At 38.9% G+C, this 10947-nt stretch overlaps 1 protein-coding gene across 1 annotated transcript; it reads right to left on the minus strand.

Moving 5' to 3' along the window:
- Positions 1-4287: 4287 nt before the first annotated feature.
- On the minus strand, positions 4288-6416 carry LOC137771022 (disintegrin and metalloproteinase domain-containing protein 25-like). The gene is given in 2 exon segments (XM_068554040.1): positions 4288-4332; positions 4335-6416. Coding segments are annotated over 2 exon segments (2127 nt in total).
- Positions 6417-10947: the final 4531 nt, after the last annotated feature.

The following is a 10947-nucleotide window of genomic DNA, read 5'->3' on the forward strand; positions in this document are numbered from 1 at the left end:
ACTTGATTGTCCGGCTACTCTGCCCCTCTTACATATGTTGTTGTGGTTCCTTCTTTATATATTTAATTGTAGAAGTTTTTTTTTTTTTTGTTAGGTTCTGGTTTCTTTCATCCAGAGTTGTTTTGCCAATAGTTATAATTTTGGTGTGCCAATGAGAGGAGGTCTTTCTACTCTGCCACCTGATCCACTGACATTTAAAGCAATTAATGATGGTGGAGTAAAAGGATGTGGAGCTCAACTCCCGCCACAAATAAACCAAAAATACATCTACATGTGGAACAATTCTCACTGAAACTTACTGCAAATTGGCTGAAGGACTACTGTACAAATAAGGCTGTAGAAAAGATATACATGTAATTGTGTAGGATGGGAGGAAAAGCAATAGGGATAGGATCTGTGCCCCTGGCAGTGGGCTGAGAGGAAAAGGGAGATTGCATGGGGGAATTACCTGCCGCTTCCCCCACCCCAGGTTGTGAGCAGGTTGAGCCACAGACTGGGCCTCCCAGTACTGGGGTCTTACACATAGGAGACAAGCTCTGTGGTATGTGGAGAACCAGTGGGACAGATAGGCTTGAGAAAGTTGGACTCAACTCCTGAGGAGTATGTGGGTGCTGGGTTACTGTCAGGCCGGGTGGAGAGATTCCTTCCCTAGTGTCTGCCAGGTTACCCTTTTTTTTTTTTTTTGCAAGGGTACCCTTGATTGCCTTGCTGTGCTTCCCTGCCCTATTTGAACTAAAGCCCTGGTCCAGCTCACTCTGCACCAGAGGACCTTAGCAATATTTTCTTGCATATATCTCCTCAGGAGAGGGGAAAAAATAAAAAGGGACTACATCAAACTTCAAAGTTTTTCACGCAAAGGAACCTATCAACAAAATGAAAAGGCTACATACTAAATGAGAGAAGATAGTTTCTAATGATACATCTGATAAGAGATTAATATCCACTGTATACAAAGAACACATACAAGTCAACAAATCAAAGAACTCGATTAAAAACTGGTCAAAAGGACTGAATAGACATTTTTCCAGTGAAGACATATAGATGGCTAACAGGCACATGAAAAGATGCCCAGTGTCACTAATTATTAGAGAAATGCAAATCAAAACCACAATGAGATATCACCTCACAACTGTCAAAATGGGTATAATCATAAGAACACAGATTGGGACTTCCCTGGTGGTGCAGTGGTTAAGAATCCGACTGCCAACACAGGGGACATGGGTTCGAGCCCTGGTCCGGGAAGACCCCACATGCCACAGAGCAACTAAGCCCCTGCACCACAACTACTGATCCTGCGCTCTAGAGCCCGAGAGCCACAACTGCTGAGCCCACATGCTGCAACTATTGAAGTCCGCGTGCCTAAAGCCTGTGCTCTGCAACAAGAGAAGCCACTGCAATGAGAGGCCTGCGCACTGCAATGAAAAGTAGCCCCTGCTTGCCACAGCTAGAGAGCCCACGCACAGCAGTGAAGACCCAACGCAGCCAATAAATAAATAGGTAGATAAAATAAGATTACTTAAAAAAAAAAAAGAACAGAGATAAAAAATGTGGGCAAGGGTGTGGAAAACAGGGAGCCCTTGGACAGTGTTGGTGGGGATATAAATTGGCGCAGCCCCTATGGAAAACAGTATGGAGGTTCCTCCAAAATCTAGAAGTAAAACTACCATATGATCCAGCAATTCCACACCTGGGTATATATCTGCAAGAAATGAAAACACTAATTTGAAAAGATACATGCACCCAATGTTCACAGCAACACTATTTGCAGTAAACGAGACATGGACACAATCCAAGTGCCCATCAACAGACAAATGGATAAAGAAGATGTGGTATATGTATGTATAATGGAATATTATTCAGCCATAAATAAGAATGAAGTTCTGCCATTTGCAACAATGTTGAATGACTCAAGAATACTATGCTTAGTGAAATAAGTCAGACAAAGAGAAATACTGTGTGATACTACTTATATATGGAATCTAAAAAATAATACCAGTGAATGTATATGCAAAAGAGAAACAGACTCACAGTTATACAAAACAAACTAGTGGTTACCAAAGGGGAGAGGGAAAGGAGGAGGGACAAATAAGGAGTATGGGATTAAGAGATACAAACTACTATGTCTAAAATAGATAAGCAACAAGGATATTTTGTATATCATAGGGCATTATAGTCATTATAATAACTTATAATGGAGTATAATCTGCAAAAACACTGAATCTGTATGCTGTATACTGAAACTAATATAATCAATCAACTCTACTTCAATAAAAAGTAAAGTAAAATAATTATTGAGAGATATGTACTTGTTTCCATTTATTACTTGTTTTTGTAATTCTTTTCTGTTCATTTCTTCTTTTTGTTTCTTCCCTTGTGGTTTGATGATTTTCTTTAGTACTGTGCTTGTGTTCCTTTCTGTAAATAGAGAGTTTTTGCATATCTGTTACAGGTTTTTGATTTGTGGTTACCATGTGGTTCATATATGTTGGTGTATAATTATATCTACTTGTTTTAAGCTGGTAGTTATTTAAGTTCAAATGCATTCTAAAGATCTATATTTTTTGCTCCCCTCGCCCACATTTTGTTTCTGATGTCATATTTTACATCTTCATGCTTATTCCTTGACTGTTTATTTTAGTTATTGTTGCTTTTACATTATTTTGTTTTTTAATCTATGTACTGGCATATTTAAGTGGTTGGTCCTCAGTCCTTATATAATATTTGCCTTTCCTAGTGGGATTTTCCCTTTCCTATAGATTCTTCTCTTCCATTTAGAGAATAACAAAAACTAACAGCAGAGGTCCTTTCACTGGGCCAAACCTAATGCTTAAATCAAATGCAACATCAGTAAGTACTCACGGGAAAAAATAGGTGGCAGGTGTTCACAGTTTTCAGAATTTCATTTTGATGCCTGAAATTTTAGTTCTTCTACTCTATATTGTTACCTTAATTCTCTGGTGCCCCTAAACTTGGTTCTTAAAATATAATTAGTGTTGTTTAGGTTTTTTCCAGAGGAAAGAAGTTTGCTATGACTTGCATATCCTAAAGAGACTTATAAGTATATTCTTTATACATATTATAAGTAAAAATTATGAAGGATTTGAGTGGCACATATAATTGTTCTCTCTTTTCTGATTTTAAAGTAATTCTAAGTTTAAATCACATCCCCGAGATGGTAAGGGCAGTGGTGTGAACAGTTCAAACCTTCTGATGTCAGACTCCTTTATGCCAAGTTAAGTACTGTATCAGTCAGAGTTCAGTCACAAGAGAGGAGCCCACACTATGAGGATAATCATGAGTTATGAAGATGTAGCTATTACTCCTAGGGCTGGGGCTTGCAGGAAAGAGGTGGCATTAATAAACCTACAGGTTTTGAATAGGTCCCATGGATCTAGGACTCAGGCTCGGACTCAGGGATTTGGTAGAAGACTCAAGGACCTGGGACTCAGAACTAAGAAAGTTAAGATGCTTGGTAGCTGTGCCAGTATCTGTGAGGCTGAAAAGTAGTGTCCATTAGGGAGTATATATAATATAATATACAATTGTATGTAAAGACAAAAGTGTATGTATGTATATATAGTAATATGCAGACTGAGGTTTACTTTCTTGTCATGGTGAGAGCTGTTAATGATGCAACACTGACATGAACAGCGACAAAATATTTCCCATGTATCTAGTCTCCCTCTAGTTTTTTCTGTTAGCAGAAACAAATAATAAGGGGACTGGCAAAGAAGAAATGGGATTTGTAGGTTCCCATTCCCTGTGTGACAAAGTACAAAGGGGAAGGATGTTTAGAATTGAGAGGTAGCAAATTAAAAGTGCACACACACACACATACACACACCTTCATGAGCTGTGCCTTTGCTCAGGAAACACAGAGTAATTTCAAGAAAAATTAACCACTAAGTTGCTTAAAATAACGGAAAGTAAAAGTGTTCTAGGAATTAACATGTTTTACTGATTGTTTTAATTGGTAATGTTTATGATCCAGAATAATGAAATGTCTCTGGGGTTTTCTGTCAGTGATCTGTGACACATGCTGTAACATGTCTACCACCAGGAAACTAAAACTTAAAACATGAGAAATTTCATAGGTTTTGGATTTTTTTTTTTGAAATCACAAATTTTGGCTTTTTAGATGGAGTTGGAACGTTTTTCTCTTTTTCCTTAGGTGAAATCAGAACATTTTGTACATTTTCCTTAGGTAACATCTCAACATTTTGCCCTTCTTACTGAGGTTAAGTCTGAGCTCTTTTCCCTTTTTGCTTAGCTGATCTTTTTTGTCTCTTAAACAACAAAAGCAACAAACAAAATAATAAAACAAAAAAAGGACTCAAGCAAAATAGCAGCAGGTAACTCTTGCCTTTCATGTTTTCTTCCTTTTTGCCAGAGGGTGGGCCACTATCAACACTGCCTCCACTACCTTTTACCAGGCATTTGGGTGGGTCCCACTCGGAGTTGCAGTGGCAGTGATGTCTGTTGTTACAGACTCCGTTCATATTGCAGCTCTTAGGTGAACAACCACTTTCAAAACTGGGCCTAAAAATACACTTCCTTCCGATGCAGATATGTTCTGTACCACACTCTGTACCATCTTTCACTTCACCAATATCAGGTATGGTCATCCCAAGATGGTAGTCTGTACCCCAGCAGTCGACTCCATTGATGTGAGTCCAATGCACAGTAGAATGATCTCTCAGGAGGGGAATTTCTCTCACGTTCTCACACTGAATCCTCCCACACAGGATATCTGGGATTCTGCATTGTATATATGAAGTGGTTGTGAGACCACAGTTACCAAAACGGTCACCTCGGGTATTCACTTCCCTGTAGCAAGTCTCGTTTGTGCTCCTGGCCTCCTTGCCAAAAATTTTTCTACACTGTTCATTGCGGTTATTGCATCTCTTTTCATAGCAGTAACCACCACCTGTGCAAGGGGTCCCATCCTGCATATACACATCTTCTGGACACTGATAGGATGTCCCATTACACCACTCTGGAAGATCACATTCATTTTCTTCTTTTCTACACATGTAACCTGCTGGCATCAAGTCACAATTTTTGCAACAAAGGCCAAAAGCACAAGTAGCCCCAAGTCTCAGAGTGCAGTCTGGCTGACAACAGGGATCTTTTGCACACATATACATGGAACCACAGTCACACTCTTCTCCTTCATCAACCACACTGTTCCCACAGCGTGTCTGTGTGAAGATATTCTCTGGATTTGGTGAAATGTGCAAACACTTTATTTTTGCAACAGTGTTCCAATATGCAGCATAACTGCAGTTGCTGAATCGAGTTGCCAGAGATTTACTTGGAAACATTATGCATGCTTTAGCCCCACACGTACATGTGTTTTCATCGTGTTGCATACCCAGATTATGACCAATCTCGTGTGACACAATATATGCAAAATCATACAATTTATCATCTGTAAAACTATCAACTCCACAATTATAACGTTGTTGACATACGGTTCCAACATAGGCTAAGCCAAGTAGGGTACCAAAATTTTCCTTTACAAAAACATGTGCAATATCATGTGGCAAGCGGGTATTAAAACTCTTTTTCTTCCATTGACAAAATTCTCGCAAGAGATTACGTATGTTTTCTGTTGGAAGGAGGTTTTCTTTAGACCAGATCTCGATTCCAGTCAAAACCACATTAACATCCAGTAGTTGTAAAAAGTTCCCTATTTCATTGACAACAAGGCATACTTCATACTGCACATTTGAGGTATTACTTTGGTGATGAAGATATCGATTGTGGTCTACCACCACTGCCAGTTCAAGGAAACGCCTGTGGGTCCACCAGCCTTCATACCCACTTTGCTTCAAAGTGTAATTAACACTTTCTTGAAACTTCAGTTGTCGTGCTATTTCTTCATCTGTTAATCCACATCTTCTGGGTGGAAATTCTGTCTCTCCATATTCCATCTGATACAGCAGATGTTCAAATGAGGTAGAAAGACTTTTGGGCTTGATTTCATAAACAACATTATTTATCTGTAATATTCCTTGTAAGCCCATCAAACATGTACTGAGGGCAACCAGGGATTCTGGGACCCCCTCCACGTAACCCTGATAGTAGCAGTCATTTTGGATAAAAGGCTTGTCCTCCAGGAGAGCATACTGGTTTGTGTAGGTGAACACTGGGAGGTGTTTAGAGAACAAAAGCTTGTTGACCTTCATGTGAAGAACGTGTCTCTGGCCCCCAAAACGCAGGCTGTAAGAGAGCCAGCCAGGAGGCTTCATGCCTCTGCCAATGTGTGTTATCCTCAAGGGTATGACCACTTCTGGAGGACCATGGTGTTGGGAGTGCCCAACATAGAGTGATCCAGAAAAGAGCAGAAACACCCCAAACCAGAGCAGCAGGAGAGTGATCCTCACACACACCAAGGCCTTATCCACGGCCATTATGGCGCCACGATATGGAACCAGTGGTGAGAGCAAAAGTGTGTAGAGCAGGACGCATCACTGTTCTGTCTCATCCCTGTAAGCTGACTGTATGCAGCACTGACCTTTAATCTGTTTTCTGTCAGAGTCACACTGCCAGAGCCGTAGCACTAAAACAAAAAAAAGCAGAGACAGGGCTGGGAGTCATGAGCAAACCAAGACAGAGGGGGAAGAGAAGGGCGTGGGTTAAAATGGATGAGTGTTTGGCTAAAGACATGGCTGAGTATACTGCATTGCATTTGCTCTTAAGAACTGGTGAGACAGAGACCATGGGTGTCCAAAGGAATGGTGATTGGCCTAGGGTGACACTTGTTGAACCTAGATGAAGGACACATTGCTCTTTTCTCTAAATATATGAAAATGTGTGGACATTTCCATAGAAATAGGTAAGACAAAAGGTTCTTAATGGAAAGGGGAACATATATCCTGTTTTGAGAGGGAGTTTTCATTTATACATATTAATTACCACTTTGTAGTGATTCTTTTCAATTTCCAGTGGTAAATTATTTAGACACATTACTTAGGAGAGATATTTAAAAAATACTCACATATATCATAATTTTGTCCCATTCATGTAACTAATTATTACTTGTCCTACCTTCTTACTGTTTCCCTTTTTCATTTAATTCTGTCCAACTGCAAGGGTCAAAGTATCAATTGTCTTACACATATATTAGTATGTTCACTCAACAATAGGCAATTTTATATTTGAGGTGGGAAGACCATGGATCGTTACAGGTGTTGTTCAGATATGTTTATATTTGATTATTCTCTTAAGAAGAACAACATTTTCAAATCATCTGGAAATATAAAATTGAAGGAAATCAAACTAGCTGGGAAAGTGAGAGTTAAGAGATGGGAGTACAGTGGCCCTCTGTATCTACAAGTGCCACTTCTCCAGATTAAACTAACTGTGGATCAAAAATCCACAGAGCTTTCAGAGAAAGCTCTGAAAAGCAGAACTTTAGCTGCACACAGGCAAATATTTAGATAACATTCACATTCTATGTCTAACTCTACATAGCATTTACTTTGTAGTAGTTGTTATAAGTAGTCTGGAGATGATTTGGAGTGTATGGGAGGATGTGCGTAGTAGCTTATATGCAAATACTACACCATTATACATAAGGGTCATGAGCATCTGTGGATTTTGGTATCCATGGGGGATCCTAGGACCAGTCCCCCATGGATAACAAGGGGCGACTATATACTGAAGGCAAAATAAAGGCAGAGAAAATCAATCAATCACAAAAAAGAGGGAGGAAAATGTTGGGGAAGGTTATATTTTCCTACAAGGTTGAAGACATATAAGTTCCCTCATTTTTAGGATGTAAGGCAGCCAACTCCCAAGTTCAACCTTCACATGTACCTATTTCATAAAAAGAACGTATCCTATATGAAAAATACATATACACAAAATTTTATGGGAATGATACAAACGTATTATCACACATTTGTGAAAATGAGAAATTGGTGCTAGCACGATGCCTGTCTGCCAACACTGATGCGTTACATTCTTCCTTGAATAACATATTAATAAACCACATAATCTGCAATCATTGTTCTACACACATAGGAAACATAAAGGAGTAAAACAGGCTTAAATAATTTGATGGTCCTGAGTACAGATTTGGACATAGTGGTTGGGGCAAACATACACATTAGGTATTTGTAAAATCGCATTCAACATTTTACATATAAAATGCCTATTTTTATTCATCTAATGAATATCCACAGTCTTCATCAAATCACTGAAGTACAGAGAGTGCTTAAGGCAATGACATCGAGAACAACTGGACAAATTGAAAAAACAGAAGAAAGTGAAGTCACCTTTGAGGGATGTAGAACACCCTGACCAAATGCAGATTCCATAGTAGGTCATATAAAAGTGATAATTGCCTGATTCAGGACCTATCATCTCCTGGACCATGTACCCATGTCTGCTCAATTTTTTTTTTTTTTTTTTTGACATATGTTACATGGAGCTTTTTATTTATTTATTTATTTATTTATGGCTGTGTTGGGTCTTAGTTTTTCTGTGCGAGGGCTTTCTCTAGTTGCGGCAAGTGGGGACCACTCTTCATCGTGGTGCGCGGGCCTCCCATTATCGCGGCCTCTCCTGTTGCGGAGCACAGGCTCCAGACGCGCAGGCTCAGTAGTTGCGGCTCACGGGCCCAGCCGCCCCGCGGCATGTGGGATCTTCCCGGACCAGGGCTCGAACCCGTGTCCCCTGCATTGGCAGGCAGATTCTCAACCACTGCACCACCAGGGAAGCCCCTGTCTGCTCAATTTTTAAAAAATCTTGGTTCTATATACCTTGACCTCTTTTCTCTGGAATCACTTTTCTTTCCCTTTTGGAATCTTACTTTCATGGAAAGCAACAAAAACCTCCTCTCTCCTCACACTTCTATCCTTATTCCTACTTAATTCTTTTAAACCTGTCAACTATGTGAAGCCCAGCAAAGAGGAAAATTTTCATTCTCAGAATTCCCATATGCCATACACACTGGATCTCTGGTTGCAATTTGCTTGGATTACCTAAGCCACTTTTCAGTCCACTAAACAAGTAGCCATCTCATTACACCACTATCTTTCTTTTTCACTCTTATACCCACTCCCAATCAATCCTGTGGAAGCCTCAGAGTCTGGGCACCTGATTTACTAATTTATTCTCCAGCGATAATTTTCGCCATCTCGTGTTTTAAGCAAGTATGTGGACAACCCACAGAACACTCAGGTTATTTTACCTTTGGAACTCAGTTTCAACAGTGTGTAGCCATTCACCTCTAACCATAAACTTTATCTTATTAGAACCCATGACTACATTCATGCTTACATGTAAAACTTAATCATAACTATTATTCTTAATATATTTACTCTTCAAGTTAATAAAGGACTTAAATATTCTTTCTGCAATTTCCCACACATTTTAGGTTTTGTTCATCTTACTTTTAACCTTCACAGCTAGTTCTAGACTGCGTCATTTCAACCACTGTCACCTAAAATCCTCAACTCAAGCTAGATTAACCCTTTTTGCTTGCTTTCTCCATTCCTACAACAAACTGCCAACACTGCTGGGAAAATAAATTGAGTACTTGCAGGGGAATGCATAAAAGGAGGAAACTACCAATTGGGATGACATAGCCTGATACTTTAGGATGAAGGATGAAGTCCTGAACAGATATTTTATTTCAACATACTATGCTTGTAGTAATTTGAGCTATGTTGTCCACATTTTCCTTAACTTTCTGATTCTAAATTTATTCATCAATGCATAGGGCCCTCAGTTGAAAACTACATTATCTTTGTTTTCTCAAGTTGTTTTTATTAAATTTCAAAAATGTTAGTTTCAACTGTAATTCCAATAATTCTCCGTTTTGTGATGTTTAACACAGGATCTGGTATGTTACTTTGTGTTTGTTTTATTGTTGCAGTTACTTGGTGGGAGACTTGTTTCATGACAAACGTTATCATCACCATTAAAGTGACCTGAGTTCCTAGGGTACTTGGGTACTTTTCTAGGACTAAATGGGAGGACTGTTTCACAAAATGTTAAGAGCCCAGGAGAAGACAGCAAGGTCACTAAATGAACATTTTGAGGCCAATACCTCTTAGGATTATTAGTATAATCCTAATATAAGGATTTACTCTCCATGTCTCTCTTGATATATATTTGGTAATTGTTATGGAGTATGAATTGTTATTGTGATAAAAAAAAGAATTATTTATGAATAATAGAGTACTGTTGAGAGTAAACTGAAACAGCATGATATCATCAGAATTTATTCCTAAGATCTCAGCTTGCAAGCAGGTAATAGGAAAACAAACTCCAAAGAATACTAAAGCAATACTACATTTACCCCCATTACGTTATTTTTACAATGACTACAGAGGCTACACCTCCTGAGAGAATATAACGTTATCATTAATAACGTGCTATAGTGTACAATGGTGCAGAGACTGCCAAGTAGACTGTTGTACATCATCTTTTACAAATTCTTTTTATCTCCCTACAGTTTCATCAGAGTCATCAATCTCTGTACCCTAATTACCATGTCCCTTCTCACTTTCATTTATAGCTTAATTCACTGTTATCCAGAAGATGAGTAACATAACTTTGTGGCTCTCAACCAAGCAAATTAGAGTAGAATATGAAATAATAAAGTCATAGTTCCCTCTCAAGATCTGAATACTTGGTAAAGACTCTTGGGGTGTGTGTGTGTGTGTGTGTGTGTGTGTGTTTTCAGACATACACAAATGCTAGTGCTTGGGTCCTTTACAGTTAAATTCTTTGAATGACTTACCAGATGAATTAGTAATTCCCATGGTCCTTTCTAGCTATAGCCATATTCATAGAGTTTGTACTGCCTATTTCTGTGAACAAAGTTTTTATTCCAGAGCTCACATGACAAAGAGAGATCTAAACCCCTTTCTGTTTTGTCTCTAATTTGATTAAATTCTAGATCTAGCTGCTTAGCAACAAGATTCTCCT

Source organism: Eschrichtius robustus, chromosome 10, assembly GCF_028021215.1.
Source record: "Eschrichtius robustus isolate mEscRob2 chromosome 10, mEscRob2.pri, whole genome shotgun sequence".
NCBI lineage: Eukaryota > Metazoa > Chordata > Mammalia > Artiodactyla > Eschrichtiidae > Eschrichtius > Eschrichtius robustus.